This window comes from Paralichthys olivaceus, chromosome 17 (assembly GCF_024713975.1).
Source record: "Paralichthys olivaceus isolate ysfri-2021 chromosome 17, ASM2471397v2, whole genome shotgun sequence".
NCBI lineage: Eukaryota > Metazoa > Chordata > Actinopteri > Pleuronectiformes > Paralichthyidae > Paralichthys > Paralichthys olivaceus.
In genome coordinates, this window is record NC_091109.1 from 9,195,045 (window position 1) to 9,217,688 (window position 22,644).

Genomic DNA, 22,644 nt, shown 5'->3' on the forward strand with positions numbered 1-22,644 from the left:
ATCTGGGGATCAGAAACGATGTGGAGTAAGACCTCGGGCTTCTGATGTGTGAGTATGTGGAGATCTGGGCGGCTGCGGTGCATAGACGATCTTTGTGGTGACGTGTCACAGTGCAGGGAAGTTTGTGTACATGTGTGTGTTGTGTACTTTCAGCGGGACGGACACGCAGGGGATCGGACCATGATCATGACCCTTCACGGGTCAACATGTCGTGGAGACGTCACATCAGCGGCTGCGTCTTCAGCCTCGTCTTCGTTGTGTCTTATTTCACCAACAAGGTGAGAGTCGAGTTCGAACCCCACGCAACATCCCGTCATCACCGCTGTCCCACTTCTTCAGCTCTTCACCGCTGCACAAAGTCTCTTCTCGTGGAAAAAGTCTGCAACCAATCATCAATAATCAATAATCAGCGATCAGCGTCTCCTCAGATCGATTCACGCTGAGAATGTGGCTCATCAGAGCAGCACAGCAACACAAACAGGAAGTGACAAGCAAAAAGTTCAAACAAGAGTTGCTGTTGGTTGATTATTAATAATCAATAATATCTTTATGGCAAAATCAGTCGATGCTCCAATAATTACCAAGATAAATGTTATTGTTAGCTCAGCCAGTGAGGTGTTGTCTCTTTCTTTGTTTGTTAGCAGCTCTGCATGACAACAAGGACTGTTTGGCCTTGGTGGGTGTTTGCTCTCTACTGAGATCTATTCTCGTTTATTTGCAGTTTAAACACTGTTGCTCCTGAGTGAAGGTTGTGGTTTTAAACTCTTCTTTACAAGCAGAGAATGACAAACACTTGTGTTACACCTCCTCACTGTTCTTATACAATACACAGGCAGTATATCAATATATATTAAACTTCTGTTATATTGATTTTAATGCTGATATATATCACGATGATTATTGTTGATTTAATAAGTGATGAAGTGTCACGTCAGCTTTCCTCAGGGTTAGGTTGTGATAACTTGTAAAGATAAAACAATGACTTGAATCTAATTGTTTTTTCCCCTGTTTTCAGTTTGTCCTGTCTGTGTTAAAATTCACATATCCAACGTTATTTCAAGGGTGAGTAGCTCAATCCTGTCACAGTCATTATGGGCTGAAGTGTTAATACACCTGCTGCCGCTGTCATTAAAGGTCAAATGTTTGTGAGAGAAATATCTGTCCAGTTCATTGGCTGCAGTTTGGATATTTTTTATAGCATCAAATAACTAATTAAAACCAAACGTATTGGGAAAATGAACACATGAATAAAAACTTAAATGACAGAAACCATCTTTGAGACTTTTTTTAGTTTGGTTCTTTAAAATAACACGGCAGAGGCAGGACTTATGAACAATACTGCAGCCAGCCACTAGGTGGAGATAGAGACGCTTTGGGGGAACTGTCATGTTGTCCATCTTTATGCACATTCTGTGGACAGTATTGATTATGTTCACTTACCAGACAACGATCATGTCCTCAGATGGCAGACGTTCATCGGGTTTCTTCTTCTTCTGCTCTTCGGGAAGCTGGGATGGGTGGAGATGAGCCGCATCACCAGGTACTGCCTGTGGACTCATGAAGGATTCGTTATGAGGTGCACGCAGACGCTTTCCTTGGTGTGATGTGTTTTAACATTGTGTTACAGATCAGCAGCTCTGCCCTGGCTCCCGGCCTCCCTCCTGTTTGTAGGAAACATATATGCTGGATCTAGAGCCTTAGCACACATTGTACGTCCAAAAACCTCCCCCAGTTAAAATCATGGTATTCTTAAAGGATATGAAAGACTGTGGCCTTGCTCAGGATTGGACGAATCAGGTGACTGCTGCAGTGTTATAAGTGAAGAACGTGTTTTCTCTCCCCCGTGCAGGAAATCCCTTTTTTCTTCACACTCCAGAATTCCTCTCACGTTGTTAGCTACACAATTCTGAAGGTTGCTCATAGAGAGGTAAGAGCCTGCACTTTACATGTGAACCGGAGACTGTACATAAAGATGAACGACGAGAAAGCTCCCCAAAAGTGAAGCTTAGTATCTGGATAGTGAGAGGAAGCGGAGACGCGTCGTCCATCTTTATGTACAGTCTATGATATAAACACGTAGAGCTACACTCAGTAAGCGAGCAGTGCTGTGACACAACACTCATCATCATCATCATCTCTCTTCTCGCTTACAGAAGATGCGCTGGATGACATTCATCAGGTTTGTGCTTCTTTTTTTTTTTTCATCACATGACAGAAGTGTACAAATACTGTCCATTTCAGTCCTCACATAGAAAAAGTTACAAAAAAGCAACAGTGATTACTACAGATACACCATAGATTAGATATTAAAAAAGAAAAAGTAAGTTAATAAAAAGTGCCCTCAAGATTAAAATGTTTTTCTTCTCACAGCATCTGTCTCATGCTGCTTTCAGCCATCAACCTCCCCCTCTATGACCCGCAGGTAAACACACATCAGAATCAAATGATGAATATTTCTTATCAGTCCATCGTCAGTGTTTATCTAGTGTCGTCTTCACGTTTCCACTCTTTGTAGTTTGACAACAGCGGGTACCTGTGGGCCGTTGCTCATCTGTTCTGTGTTGGTGAGTAAAGTCTGTTTGATCTGTTCTGCTGTTGAAAATGGATTGAAAGTCAGACAGCATGTGAAAATGAAAATGGATTTGATTTTCAAAGAACACATCAAAGAACATCTGTTAATTAGATTGAAGACAGTTTCTTATAAAATAAATGATTAACTAAAATAGGTCTAACATGAGTCTGAAGCAGGAGACGTTCTGCTCCATGTTCCAGGTGCATACAGGGTGTTTCAAGTTCATTACAAGCCCAGTAATTTAAGGTAAGTGTGTCCCTGAATCCTTCTCACATCAAGTACAGACTCTACACTTGATTAAAGTTGTCAAACCAGTTCACTGACACTGTCTCACTCGCCACTGATGCTTTTATTTCTTTTAATTTTAGTGACCTTGAAATACAGTGCATTAACTACTTGTGCAGGTAAGAATAAACTACCTGAAGTCTGGTTTCAGACACGCTACGGAACATTTCTAGACGTGCTGTATAAAAACATTAAAGCATCGAAAGCCCAAATAACTCAAATTAAAATGAAACGCCTGAGTACGAGCAGAACATGTCTCCTTTAACATCAGCAGATAAACTGGTAGCTGGTGCAGCTTCAGTTGTTGTCAGTGACTGATATAATCTTTCCCTCAGTGTTCTGCTGCTGGCTGCTGCTGCTCATCCTACAGGTATGAACCACTCTGCTGATGCTCCCCATCATTTCTCATTTTACTTTAATAGTGCAGCACTACACTGTTTCTCTGTAGGCGACCTCATGGCTGCCATGGAGTTCCCCTCCCTTCAGTCCTACACATTTCACTGTGGCTGCTGTGCCAGGTATTTTGTGGCTTTGTGTCTAATTATTTATTATTATTTATTGTCTTGATCAAAATCCTCCAGGAACAATCGCTCTACCAAATAATGTCATTGGTTAAAGTGAACGGCATTTCTGATTTTTTATTTCTAGTCTCTTTTCTTTGGAAAATAATTTAAAAGAAAAAAAAAGACAAAGAATTGAATGTAATAATTATTATAATATAATTTTTGCTTCTTTATAGTTATCATTTGAAAGTCAGTTATAGTCTTTAATTACAGTCTGTGGTCCACAGTGCCCTGCTGGGGTTTTTGCTGCTGTTGGCCACCGTCAAACTAAAGACTGGACTCTCCCTCGAGCACTTTAGGATCTGGTGTTTTTTATCAAAGGTGAATATTGATCACGCTTCTATTCATATTTAATTATTATACTTTGTTTCAGAAGAATCCAAAAATTTGTATTTTTTAAATTAAGACCAAAATCACGGCTGGTTATGTGATTCAGTTCAGATAAAACCAGATTAAACAGATAACCCTAAATACATGTTTTATCTTTTCCTCTCAGGTTACTGCCGTGTGCCTCTCTCCGTTGGTTTTCTCCACGGAAATAACTGCTCCATCTCTGATTTGGTGAGTTGCTCGGCTGCTTTTATTCCCTTCTGGCTGATGTTTAGGTTCTGTGATGAAGTAGTGTCACTACTGAATGTGCACGATCAGAAAAAATATTCTTTCAAATTACTCAAAATAAACTTCACTGTTTAAACTTTTTGTCAGATTATGCTTTAACTCCAACTTCCTGAAACCTACAAACACCAGAACCTCATGGACCCTTATGAACCTGCAGCTGATGTTAACTGCTAATGTTGTGTGGTTTCAGTGTGCTCGTCAGTCATGTCGGGGAGGCCTTGCTGGTGTATTCTGACAGAGAACCTCAGCTTTGACAAACAGCACATTTCACTTCAATGAAGAGAACATGTTTATATTTTTTCACTTTTCTAATCTTTTGTGTTTAACCTGCCGACCAAATAAAATGATCTTTGTAATATGATGTGTCTTAGATTTCATCTGAAAATATTTCATCTGGATTGAAGTTTCATTGTAGAAGTCTGAAATTAGTTTCAACAGAAGAGACATTCTCTAAACATTCTAACGTGTGATTAATGAACTGCGAACTTTTCCTGTCGGCAAAAATATTTGACGACGCTTTAAAGGCACAAAGTAACTTTTATTTATCTAATCACATCACAAGCACACTTATCTACAGTCAGGTGACAGCTCCACTGTGCAGTTTAAATACAGAAACAAACTTCTTATTTCTTTATGTTATTTACTTGCTGTGGACCAAGTCAAACTTCTTCAGCTCTCTTGCTTTGGGGAGAATAAAGCATTCAAGGGTTGTCTCCTCCGTGAGCGAGCCTTAGGATTCTTCTCTTCCTTGATGTAACCTTTGAAAACAAGGGAAAAAGAGTTTCAATTTCCGCCTGACCTGACGTGCTGGACATGTGTGCAAAGTTATCAGCAATGTTGAAGGCCTCAAAAATACATCACAAGACAGAAAGGTTGTTGTTCTGGCCCTAATTATCTCAGTATACCACATAATGCATTGATTTCCATGTATTCTAAAGCACCATGGTGTGAGAGCATGGTTAAAGGTGCTCTTGTCTTAAGGTTAAAATGCATCTTTTAATGCTCCACTACAATACTGTACTGGTTTGTTACATTACCTCTTTCAATGCATGTTTGTGTGGATGGGAATCCAACTTCCCAGAAGTTTTCCGGAGTAGAAGGAGGAATGTAAAGAAAGCGGTGCCTCGAGCAGGCGGACAACTTATTTTGCTTTTCCTCCTCTGGAAGATGAGCGTAATACTGGAAGAAAAATAATCATTCTTAAAAACAAAAAAGGACAACAATTTAAGCATGTTTTATTTTATAATCAAAATACTTACAATTTCACATTCCTTGCAGGTAGCGCCCTTCAGTTTTCTTCTCTCGTCTTTCTTGCGAACTACGGCCACATGTGCAAATGTTGGGTGTCTGAGCCAGAGAAGAAAATTTAGGCTGTGAGAAACTGACAAATTCAGACCGTCTGTTCTTTCGTCCTTTATCTGTTAACCATCAAATATGACAAAGCATGACATTTAGAAATACAAGTGGACATCTGACGGGCTCACCGAGATTTGCTTTGACCTGGAGAGTTTTCAGGAGCATCTTGTTCTGTTTCAGGAAACAAACACAAGTTATGTTCAAGAGCTGGCCTCTTCTGATAAATTACAGGATGACTAACACTGTTCCTATTATATGAAATATATAATATGAAACCAACCATTTTCCTTTTCTTCTTCTTCTTCTTCTTCTTCTTCTTCTTCATCATCATCATCATCATCACCACCACAGTGATGGCTGTGGCCTACATGTGAACTGTTGTAAGACATGTATTCCCCACAAGCTGTGGTATCAAACATCATGTCCAAACTGTCATTGGCCTTCTCACCGAGTCCTGGAGAAGGAGATGAATGAAACGGTGTCTTTGATTTTATTCATTCATTTAAGATAGTTTATAAGAAAGTTGTGCTCACGTGTCAATTAAGAGATTTCTTTCTTCATTTTCTTTAACATTACGTTATGTTTTTCAACAAATCAGACATGTTTAGGGGCCTGACATTTATAAGTATGTGCAATCTGATGCCTGATCCATATAAAAATCCAGATCTAGTGAATTTAAATGTGTTTTCATGTGGGGACCGTTGGTCTTTGGTGGAGGTGTGCACTCTCTGAGTACCATTCTAGTTCTACAAGATTTGGTTTGTATTCTTACCTGAAACGCTGTCCTCTCGGGCCCGGTCATTCTCTCCCTGACGCTGGAGTAAACTGTGACTGACCCAGGTGCAGTCGGTGTCTGGGAGTTCTCCATGACACTCTTTCTCTGTTTGCTAAAATACAAAGAAACCCTGTGTGAGGCTCCATTATCCAGTACATGCAGATCCTGTTTTTCAAGGTTTCATTCAACATTTACTTTTAAACGTTAAGACTTGTGCCGATCACAGAAAACCTTCCTGAACAAACAGGAGCAGCAGTCGCAGGGTGACACACAACTAACCGGATATTTACCTTACAATAAGAACAGAACGAGACCAAGTACAAACAATATGAGGTCATGTGACCGTACCTCATCTCCTCTCCACTCACTGTCGTACATGGACAGGGCGAGCGCAGGGTCAATGCTCCACATTGGTTCCACTTTGCATTTCCTTTCCGCTGCGGTAGATCAAGTCAGCACAGTCACGTTAAATTCAACTGAATGGATACTCAGAACAATCAGAGACAAAGATTTTCATTTTAAACATTTCCACTGCGAAGGACAGCAACTCACCATTCTCTGCTTCATGTCGGTCACGTGACACGTCCTGCAGGGGGGTTCTTTTCCTCCCAGCGCCGTCCCCCGATCCTTTACACCTCACGTCTGGTTTCTTGAAAGCAGGACTTGCAGAAAAAAGACTGGGCTCATTTTGTCCTGAATCAACCTGTTGAACATATGAAACAGAACCGATATGAACATATTGGTAACAGGATATAGAAAACTCGGAACTACATTTTGTTCCTGTACAACACCTGTCTCTCTTTATCCTTGCTGTCCGGCAGCTGCTTCACGAGACTTTGATTTGGTGTTGAGGTGCGTTCGATCAGTTCGGGTTCTGTGTGTTTGCCTTCCTTCTGTGAGTCCACCCGCTCCTGGGTCCCATGTTTGTTGTCCTCTTTCCTCTGAATTTCCTCCTTCTTCCTTTTAGCTTTGTGATTGAAGCTGTCCGCTGAAAACCTCTTGACTCGGGGGAGAAGAGACGGGGAACTTTCCATAGTGGAGTCTGGACTGTGGATCAGTGTGGACGGAGAAGAGGAGCCATGAGGCCTTAAAACAAGAAACCCAACATGTTGATTCAGCACATTTCTAAATCATGTATTATCAGTGAATGTGAAAATTGAGACCAGTCTGTACATAAACTGTAAACAAAAAAATATAAACTGTATAAAACTGTAAATAAACTTAAAGCGAGCTCCTCCAGCTGCAGCTACAACATTAACACGCTCTAATAAAATAATAATAATATATAATCAAATATTATATTATATAAATCATATTGAATATAATATTATTACCAAACCAGAACTTTTCCTTTAATACTACCTATTGCTGATAATACTTAATCTTGATAGTACTTTCACCTTGCTGTAGTAGTGTTTCGAGATAAGCAAAGGATGTGAATATTTCTTTCACCAGCTGTACTTACTTTAAAGAAACGTTATTTTTCCAGAGAGGGTTCGAGCTCCTCGGCTGCACTGCAGCCACGTCACTTTTCTGAGGAGAGGGAAAATAACCAGAGGGAGAAAAAAATAACCAAATGAGTTACACTGTCTAGATTAAGATTCAATCATTGTTTCAAAAAGATACATGATGATTGAGCTCCACCTGTATGAGCCCCACCTACCATGGGATGCTTGACAAGTAGTTCAAAGGCGCATGTTTCTGCGATCACTTCTTCTCTATCAGGACTCGAACCGTCTGAAAGGACACAGAGACGTGTTCAACCTACATCAGTGCCAGGAGTCAATCCCCTGAGCCCAAATCAATGACAGCAGAGGAGTAAAATAAATTATGTCAGTTCAGATAAGTGTTGCGTGGTACAACATAGAATGAACTCATACTTGAGATTTGGGATGCGTCCAGGTCACATGTGTTGTGTACAAGCACTTCTGCTGTTCCAGGATTCTTTGCCGCATCGACAGGCTTCAGCTCTGAAACAAGAACAAAACAAGACTGAAGACATGACACCCTGGGGCGGGGATTCAGAAAACAGATGAGGGCATTACATGTTGAAATGTACGTTAAAGCAGACTGACCACTGAAGAGCGAGTTGTTACTGTGTGTTAAAGGCCGTTCTGTGTATCGAACGCGCCTGCTTTTGTCCACGTTTTTACGTTTCTTCAGTCTGTTCGCCGCGGGCAGCGAGCTCGGCATTACTGGTGAGTCAGGGATGACGCCTTCTTCCTGTTCTGGGGCTGAGACCTGTTGGAGCTCGGAGCTGATGAAGCAACACAGACACAGCAACATCTGACTGGGAACTTAGACTCACAGTGCCGAACAACACAGGTTACAAATGACGAATAATAAACCAGTGCTCCTGCACAAGTGTATGGAAAAGAACTTGACCAGAAATGAAATAACTGCAGGGTTTGTAACCGTTTTACACAACATAGAAAATTGTATTTATTTGAAGATATTTATAATTTCAAAGCAAAAAAATGATTTTAACATGGCTGCGATAAAGTAGAAATCTTACCAAGACATCTTTAAGTTCTGCACTTCAGCTTGTAGTTTTCTGTTCTCATCCTTCAGGACGTTTCTTTCATTCTCTGTGGAACACATTTTCCAGCAGGTGTCAGTGTATTGGACCAATTGATATTTTGTCTAGAGGCACTAGAGGAAAAGGGGGAAATCAGGGGATCTCCGGTCCAATGTTAATCTCTTGGTTAGTCGCTGCTCTATGTGACAGTAGAATAAGAACAATAACAATGAGTTGACTCACTCAGTTCAGCGATGAGACGCAGATTCTGCTCCTGGTCGTTTTTCAGGTTCTCCTCTAAAATGGCACATCGATCACATTCTCCTGCTCGGAGCCTGGAAACAGAAACAGAGTTAACTCTGTTCCATGGTTTCACGTGGTTGGAAGTTAACCTGGACTACAGGTAGTTACCTTTCCTCCAAGAGGCTGATGGCATCCTGCAGGCTTGTGTTCTGCTCCTTCAGCTGCTGGTTGCGACTGTAAAACACCTCAAGCCTCTGAGCATCTCTGTAGAAATCAAACGCAACAACGATTTTAGAGCTGCACTGATTAATAGATCCACAAAACCTATTTTACTCAATGATTAATTGCAGTAAATCTCTCTAGCTCCTCAAATCCAAGGATTTGATGCTGTTGTTTTAAATACATGATTCATTGGACAAAACAAAACAATTTATGGAGAAAATAAACCTAAGTTGCAGCTTAAGTCAGTCTAGATAATAAAGGCAAATATTAATAAATATAAAAACTCATCAAAGACCCACTTGTATTAGTAAAACTGTGATTAAACTGTTTTCTTTTTACACTTTTTCTTTCATGCTTTAATTAAACTGTGAACACAAACTTGTTTCTATTTCAGTCACTTCTAAAACATCTGATGAGCACATATATCTTTCCATGCTTGTATGTGTGTAAACACAAATAAACTGGACATAAATAATTTCATGAGGTCAAAAATGCTCTTGTGTGTATCTTCACCATGTACACCAGTGTACTCACAAACAGCGCTCCTTCTTCAACCTGCCCACTTTTGTCTCCAGTTCTGAAAAAAGGAAAGAAAAATCAAACCTCTAAGTGAATATTAATTCAGCATCTGATAATCAACAGGAGCCAGGAAAGAAAATACACATGTGTGCAGCACATCATGGGGTCAGTCACCTTGAAGTGCATTCTGGTGACACTCTCCGAGCTGCCTCCACAAGTCCTCGAAGAGTTCAGCTGGTCTGTTTGTCCCACTGCTCGGCCCTGGGCTGCTCATCCTCATAACTGGAGAGTATTTCCTAATGAAGGAAGAAAAAACAATGACACTCAAGAAAATATATATTTAAAGTCTTTTAAGTTAATGCTGCGCTCACACTAGAGGATAATCGGAGAGATATCTGGAAGGATTCAGCCCCTCCTAACAAACAGGTTTGACATTCACAATTTGAAGTGGGAGACAATCTGACCCAGTGGTGTAGCATTAGAGGAATGGTGAATGGGTGATATACTACTAGAGTTTAAAATAAGCATTTTAAATTAATTAAGGGATTTTACACAGACATTGTTGTTGTAGGTCATGATCTTGCGACAATGATGCGTATACTGACCCAGAGTCCTAAAGCATTATTCTGTTCACTGAGTCCCTATACAGTGAGTGAGGGTTAGTGGATGAGTGAAGGATTTCAGACAGTCGCTGTTTGTTAAAGTGAGTGAACCCACGTCTCAACTAACTTGTCAAATGTTTCATGATGAAAACATTAAAACTCTGTTACATCTGTCGTCTCCCATGTTTTTCACAAAAGGGTGAAATTTGAAAATGCTTCAAAATAATAAACTTTGAGGCTGAATTTCTTCTAAACGATACAGTAAATAAGCTTGATGCTGAGTGAGTGAACAGTCAGGATGGTCCTGAGGACAACTCCTGAAACCTTTGTCAGAAGTTATGGATTAAAGGGGTTTTACAGTAGCACAAAGATCGGCTCGCTCCGCACCATGGACTGCTCACTTGAGCGCAGTGTAAAAAGTCGGGAGAAAATACGAGGAGCAAACCGAAGCCATGTTTCCAAACCACTTAAATAAACGTCGACTGACGGACACAAACCACATTCACTGTATGTGTCTGTCAAACTTCCCATTCATGGCGCCTCTGCTGCTTCTTGCTGTTAATTCAAACTTTTCATCGGGATCGAAACAAACAAAAGCTACCGACGCTACGCACGCTACACACGCTACAGACGCTATACACGCTACACACGCTACAGAAGCTACCGACGCTACAGACGCTACACACGCTACCGACGCCGCCGACGGTTCGATTAAACGATACTTACAGAATGACGACGTCCTCCGTTTAAACGACTCCCACTCGTAGTTAATCCGTTTTAAATCACACTCGGCGACATGTTGTTGACATGAACTCTTCTTCTTCTTCTTCTTGTTTTCATCTGCTGCTGAATCCAAAACTAGCGCGTCGCGCTGCATGCTGGGAGGACTTCCTCTACCCCCACTTCCGGTATTTGCCCCGCCCACTTTGTCTACGTCATAGTGTTGCGTTCAACACAAGCGGGAAATTCAGGGTTTTTTTGTCAGTGGTTTAACTGGATGCATGTGATTGCACGTGCATGTGTGTATCTCTGTCACTGCTCGCACAGTTTGAATTAAAGAGGAAAAACAGAAAATTCAAGTGCTTGTCAATTACTAACCGGAAATGTTATTTTTAGAAGTTAGTGTTTTCAAGTATGAAACTAAATGTTTAATGTGGAATTATATCATATCATATTTATTTTGGATTCATAATTATTTGCATCTGCATGAATCTCTCTAGGAAAGTTTTTCTTTGAGGACAAAGAAAAAAAACATACAATTATGATACAAAAAAAAACATTTATAATTATATAGATTATATGTCTTATTACACATCCATACATCCGTCTTATTATACATCCATGAACTTCTTAATGCTTCATATCTGCCTGCCAGGTACTGTTTGGTGCCCAAAAATACACACAATAAATGGAAAACACTGTTTATTCTTATATTTGTTTTTATTTTTGGTCTTTCTTTAGAATACAAAACACGAACGAAAATCACAAAAGTAACATTTACAAAACAGATCGTTAAACTGAGGTGACTGAGGCAACATAGGAAAGCATGTCTGAAACAGTGATGTTGGTGGGTCAGCCTGGAACCTTGAGGTAAGCAATGTCAAAAAGGTCAAATATCTTATCAACTGTTTTTAATAATTAGTGCCTTTACTCAGTAGTGCTAATCACAAATTTTATGTGTTTGACCATTATTATCATTATGATTTCCTAACATGTCCACATTTAGCAGCGATTTAAAGATGTAGTGTTTCAGACCTAAGGACTAAATGACTATCATGACATGTAGGTTGAAAATTAATGTTGAGCTGTATGGCACTATTTTAATGGGTTTTATTTTAGTTGTCTAACACACACGTATACACCCACCCTCACACACACACACACACACACACACACACACACACACACACACACACACACACACACACAACTCTGTTTCTACTCATTCAATGGTTGCAAATGATTAAAAAAAACATCCTCTGCTTGCTCCCAAACCCAGAATACTTGTGGCTAAAATAAGTGAGTACTTTGAATCACCCAAAAGCGTTTCAAGCAGGGAACAAAAGCTGCTACAGACTTTGGGAAAAGTTAACGCAGTTTGTCCTTAAACGTGTGACAGGGCAGAAAAAATAAAACATGCGTAAAGCGACTAATTATTGGAATGGCCATCAGTCGAAGGCACAAACTCAAAGTCCCATCTTTCTCTTAAAATACAAAAAAAAGGTAAGACATGACAATGCATACGCCGCATCGCTGAAAGTAACAATAAAAACTAGCGTCACTCACCAAAACACAAAGCAGTGAAAATAGCACAGTTTAGTCTGCACTGGAGTGCGCAGGTATGGTTTTGCATGAACAAACATTTCTCGTCTTTTCTTATTTCACATATAAGACATGGTCACTGGTGATTCAGCATCGGAGATTATTACTTTTCTTTTTAGTTCCTTTGGATGTGTGCCTTTTTGTTGATTTTGCATCTGTCACTGCAGGTAGATTGAGCTAGCATTACTTCATATAGCTATATGTACACATGCATTCAACATCATTGGTGTACCCCAAATAAAAAAAAAACTCCCTTTTCACCACTTAAAAGAGTTGAAGCTATAAAAACCTGCATGACAGTCCACAAAAAAGTTTGCATGGGGGCTGTTTGATGTGAGATATGCAGCAGGTCGTAGAGGTGCTGGCGCTGGGGAGTGGCGTGGGATGCAGCCGTATTCCGTCAAGGGGAAGAGGGGAAGAGGGGAAGAGGATAATGAGGACAGGGCCGATTCTTCACCACCTCCTTGTCTGAATGGCGCCCTCTCTGTATGAAGTTGGGTTTTAAGATTCACATTATGCTGGAAGAGGAGTAACTGGTTGCAAACTCTGGCAGAGCAGGTCTTCACCAAGAGCAGAAAACACTGGAGTAGAGTGTGAATGCATATCTACCATCTCCTGACCTGCAGAGAGAACAGCACGCGCTAATATGATGTTGAAATCCACGTGTGACTCTGGTGAAATGTTTTGGATAAGCACATCATACTCACGCTTCCCTCTCTTCACCACTGCGGCGGCACATAGCTGTAGCTGGGTGTGCCGGGAGTCCGATATGTGGGCATCGTGACCGGGTGGGGGGCAACAGATGCTGGTGATGGAGTTGTCAACAAAGTCCCTGAAGAGCAGAGTGAAACAAAAAGTCGTGTAGTGTGAACTTGGCATTACTTTCAGACAAATTGCACTTAAAGCACATGTTGTCTTCACATTCACAATCTTTCATAAACAATGCCCATGCTGCTTGTATTTGTACTGCTCTATAACTTTCCTTAAATCTGAAATAATGTAAATCCTCATATTTCACTGCAAAACAATAGAGTTGCCAGAATGACTTAAGACAAAACCCTGTAGCTCACCAGCGGACATGGCCATGGTGGTGCCTGCTACCATCCCCATGGTGACGCCGTTGGGGCGGTGATGAGGGATGGTCTGGGCATACATGGCAGGCATCCCGTTCGGCTGGACCACCGTCGTGTGATGGATAACATGAGGCGGTGCAGCGTACAGCGGCTGTGTGTAGTAAGTGCCCTGCTGTTGTGAGGGTATTAATGCCTGGAGCACAGAAGAACAGAACAGCATGTTACAGCTGAAAACACAGAGGTGAAGCTTGGAAACCAGTGTCTGACAACACGACAACAAACTGGAGGCGTACTGACCTGTGCATATGGGTTCTGTTGGGGGTAGGTGCTCCTGACAGGGTAAACAGCAGCAGGGTAGGGGTTGGGCGAGGAGGTGTAGGGTGGGACTGTGCCCGTGTTGGGAGAGCAGGACATTTTGAAAGGAGTGCCCGGGGCGTAACCTGGAGAAGGACGCCTCACATTAGTGCTGCAGGTTTTAAATGTGCTGTCTCTTAAATCTAGTAGTGCTCTGCGTCATCTCCCTCTGATGTGACACGAGCATAATGCAGTTCAAATGACAAATAAGAGCACTTTTGGTTGTAAGGAGATCTTCACTAAAATCTAAAATCATTTGTAGCTCAGAAAACATAAGCGGTGAACTCCAGATATTCTCCTGAAATGACCTGGAGGGGCTGTATGACATTCCCTTCAATCTCTCCTGCCAGACCCCTCCCCTTAAAAATACTGAATAATATCTAGGTGTGTAACCCTCAACTAGTGTGAGAAAAAACTATTCTATGGTATTTTTACAGTTTATTTAGAAATCTTTGGATCAAACATGTAGAATTTGATCAATCTAATGAAGTGCAATAGTGTAAGTATGTATAAAGCATTAATCGCCACAATCTTATTAAACACTCTTTTTACCACTCGGGAAGGCTGCATTTGCTCCTGCGTAGATGTTGGGATTGTACGCTGGAGCAGTTGCGTAGCCAACAGGGAATCCAGCTGCCATGAACAAAGAGAAAGACAGACAGAGTTATGTTTGTTAACGTTTTGATATTTTCCTGGAGTTGAGATATTTTAGTCTTTAAGTTATTACCTGGGTAGCCTAAACCTTTAGTATTGGTAAAGGGGACCCCTGTTGGTGAAGGGCTGTAAACCGGATTCATTTTGGTCTCGTTCTTACAGATGCTGCAGAGAGAAGCACAGCATCATTTTAGAAACATGTTAAATTTAATGCAAGGCAGAGATAGAAAGACGACACTGAAACTCCAGAGCTTCAGCTGTTTCAACACATTGAATCTGCTGAAGAAAACCACACGACTGACGCTTCACCAGTAAGGTAACAACATCATCATTTTATATTCTTGTGTATTTATTCATTATTTACTACAAACGCTGACATGAGACTGCTGCTATGAGTGTGACAGACCACCAGGTGTCACTGCATTTGCTTTGTTTAAAGCTGCACTGATACAGCATTTATGCAATGATCCAGGTGGAATACATGTAAATCCAACACCGATCCATGAGCGGATCTCTACGTTTCCAAAGAAACATTCCCCCTCAAATATCAAGAAGGAAAAATGGTGAGGAAACATAATAAACACAGTCACCTAGTATTACAAATGATATTTCACTTCACATATAACAAATCAGTCTGTGTTGAACCTAATCAGACCTTGAGCTCTTTCTCCACATTGAATCAAACACAACACAGTGTTCATTATTTACAGTTATTTGTGTCATTTGTGTAAATGGCTCCAACAGCCAATGACCTTCGAGACATCTGGAACAAAGCGTGCTGAGCTGCTGTTATGATGAAGAATATTACGCATGGACATTTCTTCTTAAGCCTGATATAAATACTAATCTTACATTTTGCACAGCTCAACCTGAAACCCAGCTTTTCTGGCATTGTCAGCCGACTCTTAAAATTCTGGAACTATGACAGAAAGATTGAGGGAAAAGCTTTTATCATAAATTCATTGACTGTCCATGCCAAACTCTATACAGCCCACATCAATCAAAAGGTTTTGGAGGCAAATGCCCCTTTTTCTGTTTTCCATAAAGAGTACTTAAAAAAGAATAAATCCTGTAACAACATAAAAACAGTACAATATAGTTTATGTGTTGTGTGTAAACTATGTATTTTATGGATTCACAAAATGTGCCCTTTATTCATTTTCACTCACTTCACTCATTATTTACTTGTTTATTTATTTATCTTTCCTCCCTTGTGGTTACCCCTCTGCTTGTTTGTTTGATGATTTATTTAAATAAAAAATAATAATAATACATTGTAGCTCTATGCATAACGCTCTCCAATGGAGAAAATAAAGAACGTCATCACAACCACAGTCATCAGGAGGTAACATACACCCCCCCAAACCCAGAAAACCTTAACAAGCAGATGATTAAATGTCATCACAGTGTGCGTAACCATAGATTAAGTGTCTTCAAATCTGATTTTTCACTTTTAGATCATCTAATACACATTTGTGACCATTTTGAGTCTTTGTTCTCTCCATAAATGAATCCCATCTTATCCACACCCTGTAAACACTGGGAGACATCGCTCTGCTGCTTATTAGTGAAAGCTTTTGAGTTGAGAGCCAACTCTCTGTTTGGCCAAGTCTAAATTGTTGCCATGGAAATGCAGGGGAAATTTGAAAATTTGAAACTTAAAATAACACAAGATATCAGTCCACTCCCTAATTAACATTATAGTGAAGTTCCACAAAGTAAATGATTACAGATGGACAGACGGATGAACGGATATATATGCCCATGCATATTATAAAAAATAATTAAATTATTGTCTGTTGGTCTCATCCTGATCACCAGCTTTGACTTGGCTACCTCAGCTAACTGCTATGTAGCTCCAGCTTTTCCTCTGATACCACTCGTAATACTCGTACGACTGTAGCATTACAAGGTGCATCATAGGTTTACTGTGGAGAAATCTTATTTCATGGCTGCAGACAGGTTTTTATTCATCAGGAGTCCGACGATGGAGATTATCTAAGACATCAGTCGATCACTAGTCCAGGTGCTAAAGGATCCACAGCTCTTACACAGTTAGTCTTATTTCAGTGATGAGACGGTTTAAAAGTGACTGAGCACAAGATATAATTCATAGTGACGGGAACAGTGAGGACTGCCAGGGGCTTGTTTGGGATGACCTTGCCAGGTAACAGTCACTTTGTGCATTTATCTTTCCACACATATTCAGAACTGGAATTACAATGATTACGTGGAAGCTGGTTTGGTGTTTTGTATTTTATGCCTAATTTAACACAGTTCAAGAACAAGGCGTGGCTCTGCACGAGCTCTCACTGCAGAGCTGAGTTTAAAATATAAATACCAGCTCTAATCCATAAACATCTCACTGTTTTTTTGGCATTGTTGAAATGTTTAACTTTCTGTAAAATGCAAAATATCAAAAAAGTTAAATCAACTCTTCATCACATCAGTCATTCACTTTTACGAATTGCATTACACAACTTTCTTTGTACTGTTGCCAGAGGCTACCCTGACATCTGCTGTACACGATGCTCATTAGTAGAAAAGTACTCAGGTAGAATTTTGTCACTGTGCTGCGACATTATTACATCACTTTACCGGGAAATATAAAACATTTAATGAACAGTTCCACAGTGTAGTGAACTGACAGGGACTTGTTTCAGCTAAAAGGAGAGATCACCATACAGCAGAATAGGAGCAGAATAAATTAAGGTTTGGCATCTTAGCTCGGTTGGGCGATACGACCAAAATTATATCAAGATACAAAAATTCACATGAGTCTGTGTGCTTACACAATGCCTAAGCATTATATCGATATAAATTGGAATTTTGTTGTAATGCTTCTGATGAAAATTATATTAAGGAAAGCTGACAACAACAAACTTAAGAAGTTCATACTATCCATGTGTAATATTACTATCCATTTGCAATGCTACTATTCATGTGCAATGCTATTTATCATGTACAATGCTTTTTATCATGTGCAAAAATATTATTCATGTGCAATATTCCTATCCTTATGTAATGCTTCTATTTAAATGCAATATTATTCATGTGAAATATTATTCATGTGCAATGCTACTAATCATGTAAAAATCACTGTTTTCCCATCCGATTATCATTATGCTCAATATCATGTGCAATATTCCGTATCACTTGCTCCACTTATCATCACTATATACTGCCACTTTAGTTTAGTTTCACTGTCTCATGGAACTGACTTATTATATTCTCAATTCTATTGTTATATCTATTAATCAATGGTTCTGCATTTACTCCATATCCACATTTTATTTTTTACTCATAATACACTTTTATCTTTACTTACACTTATATTTTATATACTTAATACTTGCATTGCTTAATTCTGTTGTCTACTGTAAATTGTGATGCTGTAATCCTGGAGGAAGCTGACACAGGATCAATACAGTGTTGTCTTATATTATCTGGGATTATTATTGTTGCTGCCCAGCCTAATCTTGGTTTAAGAGTGATTATCGAATAATCGAAATGTGTCGAGCAATTTATTAATGAATCAGCTCGGATGCTTTAGCTTTCATTTAAAAAACTGCAGCTCAGTGAGCAGCAGATGTTTGACAAGGGGATCAGACCTGTGATGTTTGAGGATGACACACACACACACACACACACACACACACACACACACACACACACACACACACACACACACACACACACACACACACACACACACAGGCTGCTGTTTACAGGTGACGTGATGTTCCTGTACGAATAAAGATGGCAACCTGTCAGTGGGAGAGCTGAGCAGCCGCGGCCGGGGCTTTGTTACCACCAGCGGGCTCTGCTCTCAGTCTGCGGACGCCCTGAGTACATCCACCCCCCGCACGTACATCGGTCCCTGCGTCTACACTGACACCTGTCCGACGGCGGAGACCACCGCGTCCGCCATCCCCCGGGCCAGCAGCGGACAGATGGGGGGCAGCCTGTCCGCAAGGCCGCAGAACAGAGCGCCGACGCCGCTGTGTCCCGCAGACACCGCGGGTCCCCTCCCTCAACAACCACAGGTGAACACGCACCTTGTCCCGCACACATTGACCTCCGGTGAGTTACGGTACCTGTGCGTTTCGCGGCCGAGTGTCCCTCTGTCCTCTGCCGTCAGATGAGACGTAGCTGCCGCTGCTTTGATCCAGATGCTTCGCTCAACTCTTTTGAGCACCGCGCGTCACTTCCGAGTCGCGTCACGTGGTCCGCATATATTTATTTTATTACATTTCTATACAAATACAAACAATAAAAAACAGACACCTTCCTGTTTCCTCAATCAAATAATTCAGTCTCAGGTTGGGTGGAAAAAAAGAAATATAAAAAAAACACAAACACAAAATATAGATTTAATATTGTGCTTTGTTTAAATCCACTGATCAGGTGAATCATTTTTGTTTTTTTGTCTTTACACCTAAAACTTTGTTTTAGTTTCTCAATACAAGCACAATCTGTGTAAGACAGATGTGAAACAAAAATATATATTTTTTAATGTAAATTATATTTTTCAGAGCGGCCAGTGGCTGAACAAGGTTCCAGGTCCTTTGAGCTGTCTGTGCTGCTACACTGCAACACAGTTACACTACAAAAATGCCACAGTGTAATAAAGTAAGAACAGACAGTAACACTACTATATTATAACACACTGCTATTGTTACAGTTGCTACACTGTAATCACAGCTAATTGTCACCATGCTACATTGTAACACTGTATCACTGCTAACTGTCACCATGCTACATTGTAACATTGTAACACTGCTAACTGTCACCATGCTACATTGTGACATTGTTAGATTGTAACACTGTATCACTGCTAGCTGTCACATTGCTACAATGTAACACTGTACCACTGTATCAGTGCTAACTGTCCCCATGCTACATTGTAACACTGTAAAAATGTATCACTGCTACAGTTGCTACACTGTGGCAGCTCTTCCGCAGTGCTGCCCTCTGGTCCTGACAGGAATTAAAATACATTTGATTCGAAAGGGGGGGATCTCTTTATTTGACAGCGTTTCTCCACCGGTTATGACACAGTATGAATAAGTATGATATTTACTGTCGCTTTTTGTGTTTAACTACCACGTTTCTTTGTCAAACCCACAGTGAGTTCTACTGTTCTTCCAGGACCTTGACGCATCGCCTCCATTCAGCCATTGGAGTGGGGGCAGCGGGGTCCTCTCTGTTGTGGTTTAACTGCGATCTACGTGTGATTCCACAGCGAAATGTTGCCATGTAACCCACATTAGGAGCCATTCTGCGGTGTAAGCTCAAGCTGTTCTGTCGGCTGGCGTCGTCGGTGCGGAGCAGGGCTGTAATGTCTGGAGCTGTCGGTGGAGGAGGCTCCTCCTGTCTGGGCGCAGCGGCGGCGGCCAGTTGCAGCTCCGCCGGCTCTTCCTACGCTACCGCAGCCGGAGGAGGCGCGGGGGTGGCCGGGAGGCTGCCGGCCCGGGTCCTGGAGCACGTCTTCTCCTATCTGGAGCTGAACGACTTGATGCGGTGCTCGCTGGTCTGCTGGCACTGGAACAACATTCTGGCGGACGAAAACAGTGAGGTGTGGCGCAGCCTCTGCAGCCGGAGTCTGAACGATGAAGCTCTGCGGTCTGACATCCTGTGCAACCTGCTCACCTACAAGGGGAAAGTAGGTTTTCCCGTGCACCACCTATGTGTCTGGTTGAGAGAATAGTGGATACTCGTGACCTCAAGTCAGATATCTGCCTGTTTAGTGACACCTCTGTTCTGTAAACACCTCCACGGATCGTGGTGGATAATGGCCTGCACACTGCCTCCTGCACGAATCCACAAGCCATAGAACGTCCGAAGACCCCTCACATCCAGCCTTTTAGTTAACAAATACAAAATAATACATTAAATACATCTCTGTGTTTAATTAAAATATGAATGAAATTGGCAGATTTGAATTATGTGCACGGTTGTTTAGTAACAAAATGACAATTGTTGTTGTTAGCAGCATATATTCATAACTATGCACACCACATGCTAGGAAGTGATAGAAAGTAAATTCACAACAATAACTGAACGGGAATATCTGAGGGGAACTGTTTTCATGGGACCATGTGCATCCCCCTTAAGGACTCCTGCAGGTCCCCAGACCTCAATTTGAGCCCTGCTGGTCTGATAATACTGGATCAGATTCTACACCTTAAAATGGCAAAATCCAGCTCTAACCCCAGAGTAAAACCTCATATTTCTGCTTTTTCATGTGAACATATTGATGACCTCAAACTGTAACTAGCACTCATATTCATTGTTCAAGTTTTCCAAATCTCCAGGAATCACAATAATAAAGATAATTGCTGTTTCGAATATTCTGTTAGCAAAAAAAACTGATCAATCTCATGTCTTCTACAGCTCAAGTCTTTTCAACATGCCCTGAGCTCCCACGACTGCTCCCGCAATGTTTATGTGAAGAAGAACGGCTTCACCCTGCACCGCAACCCCATTGCCCAGAGCACGGATGGTGCACGGGGCAAGATTGGCTTTTCGGAAGGGCGGCATGCCTGGGAGATCTGGTGGGAAGGCCCCCTTGGCACCGTCGCAGTGATCGGCATTGCCACGAAGCGGGCGTCGATGCAGTGCCAGGGCTACGTGGCTCTGCTGGGTAGTGACGACCAGAGCTGGGGCTGGAACCTGGTCGACAACAACCTGCTGCATAATGGGGAAGTTAACGGAAACTTTCCACAGTGTAACAATGCACCCAAATATCAGGTGGGTTCTGGAGCCATGTCTGCATGTTGTTTGTGATGTTGTTATTGATCCAAATAGTGAGACATGTTTACTATATTTGTGTAATCCAACACCAACATATGTGATTATGTTTGTCAACAGATCGGGGAGAGAATCCGGGTGATTCTGGACATGGATGACAAGACGTTAGCCTTCGAGAGGGGTTTTGAGTTTCTTGGAATAGCGTTTCGTGGACTGCCCAAAGCCTGCCTATTCCCCGCTGTCTCTGCAGTATACGGCAACACTGAAGTCACCATGGTATACCTAGGAAAACCTCTGGATGGGTAGAAGCAGAACAACACGTGCCACATCGTTCAAACTAACAGGCCGCCAATGAGTGTAGGACTTTTTCCATCAACTGAGTGCCAGCCATGCTCCTTGCACCATGTCAGAAGGTGGTCATGTTTCTTCCAAGCAAAACAACTCAATTCATGTACAGAAAGAGAAGTACAACTGGACATGAAGCCAGAGTCAGGTTCTGGACTAAAGAGACTACAGGAGAAAAGGGAGGTGTGGGAAAACTCATAAACAAGTTTCTGGATCAATGTGGAAGCGTCTTCTTTTACAGTTTAGCTGCTGGACTTTTTTATTTACACGGCAGGGGGGAACATGGATGTTATGTCTGCTTGAATGAGGCCAAAACCATTCTAAACCGTGACAAATACTTTAAGATATTGTTTTAATGAGTGACACAGTAGTTGTTATAAATAGCTCAGATAATGGACTCAGAGCATTATGAATTGACACAGGTGAACTTGAATCAGAGACTGGATTATGATAGATGTATGCCAAATTAATATTACCTATAATGTTGTGTTTTGATAAAGACAACCCGAGGATGTGGGGACCATCTGTCATGCACTTGTATGGACGCTGGAGTGTGGACCGAAACATTTGTCCTTTTCAAAATCTCATCCAGTCTTGGTGGAAAATATACCTGTATCATATTAATGTTTGTCCTTTTTAATGTGCTACTGTAGTATTACACACTATTTATTGGTTTTATCTATGGTACTATTGATACTGTATGTTATAAGGCCTGAAAATAAAGTCTACATGGTGCCACTCTGAGAATAAAGATAGTTTGATGTTTTTTTGTTGCACAGAATATATGGTTTTACAGCACAGCCAGTAAAAGTCAGTTTGTCTGCATGTTCACAGCTGTCCAGTTACACTATGTGTTCCCAGTTAATGCCA

The 22,644-nt window shown here is 41.2% G+C and overlaps 4 protein-coding genes across 5 annotated transcripts; 2 read left to right on the forward strand and 2 right to left on the reverse strand.

Moving 5' to 3' along the window:
* Positions 1-81: 81 nt before the first annotated feature.
* LOC109629617 (UDP-N-acetylglucosamine transporter TMEM241 homolog) lies at positions 82-4,396 on the forward strand. Its single transcript, XM_020087383.2, has 15 exons — positions 82-278; positions 1,016-1,062; positions 1,463-1,540; positions 1,628-1,709; positions 1,850-1,927; positions 2,154-2,179; positions 2,371-2,422; positions 2,516-2,564; positions 2,773-2,818; positions 2,941-2,976; positions 3,193-3,227; positions 3,306-3,375; positions 3,648-3,741; positions 3,917-3,981; positions 4,229-4,396. Exons 1-15 carry the CDS (start codon positions 207-209, stop codon positions 4,290-4,292), a joined length of 894 nt encoding a protein of 297 aa, XP_019942942.2. The 5' UTR covers positions 82-206; the 3' UTR covers positions 4,293-4,396.
* Positions 4,397-4,555: 159 nt separating this feature from the next.
* On the reverse strand, positions 4,556-11,175 carry rbbp8 (retinoblastoma binding protein 8). Of its 2 annotated transcripts, none has more exons than XM_020087214.2 (19): positions 11,000-11,175; positions 9,846-9,967; positions 9,687-9,729; positions 9,099-9,194; positions 8,931-9,022; positions 8,685-8,757; positions 8,245-8,426; positions 8,050-8,139; positions 7,833-7,906; positions 7,635-7,702; positions 6,961-7,255; positions 6,722-6,872; positions 6,518-6,606; positions 6,167-6,281; positions 5,675-5,848; positions 5,523-5,565; positions 5,298-5,385; positions 5,076-5,217; positions 4,556-4,796 (listed from the first exon to the last, which is right to left on the reverse strand). In XM_020087214.2, the coding sequence occupies exons 2-19, from the start codon at positions 9,949-9,951 to the stop codon at positions 4,708-4,710; spliced, it is 2,010 nt and encodes a 669-aa protein (XP_019942773.2). In that variant the 5' UTR covers positions 9,952-9,967; positions 11,000-11,175; the 3' UTR covers positions 4,556-4,707. The 2 variants fall into 2 exon arrangements, with proteins under 2 accessions (XP_019942773.2, XP_069368914.1); XM_069512813.1 differs by having other exon boundaries at positions 6,961-7,216; positions 11,000-11,166.
* Positions 11,176-11,694: 519 nt separating this feature from the next.
* fam168b (family with sequence similarity 168 member B) lies at positions 11,695-18,903 on the reverse strand. Its single transcript, XM_020087678.2, has 7 exons — positions 18,774-18,903; positions 14,750-14,841; positions 14,575-14,655; positions 13,966-14,108; positions 13,666-13,861; positions 13,303-13,427; positions 11,695-13,215 (listed from the first exon to the last, which is right to left on the reverse strand). The coding sequence occupies exons 2-6, from the start codon at positions 14,817-14,819 to the stop codon at positions 13,315-13,317; spliced, it is 603 nt and encodes a 200-aa protein (XP_019943237.1). The 5' UTR covers positions 14,820-14,841; positions 18,774-18,903; the 3' UTR covers positions 11,695-13,215; positions 13,303-13,314.
* fbxo45 (F-box protein 45) lies at positions 18,422-22,525 on the forward strand. Its single transcript, XM_020087677.2, has 5 exons — positions 18,422-18,722; positions 19,212-19,308; positions 19,807-20,341; positions 21,073-21,429; positions 21,550-22,525. The coding sequence occupies exons 3-5, from the start codon at positions 20,018-20,020 to the stop codon at positions 21,733-21,735; spliced, it is 867 nt and encodes a 288-aa protein (XP_019943236.2). The 5' UTR covers positions 18,422-18,722; positions 19,212-19,308; positions 19,807-20,017; the 3' UTR covers positions 21,736-22,525.
* Positions 22,526-22,644: the final 119 nt, after the last annotated feature.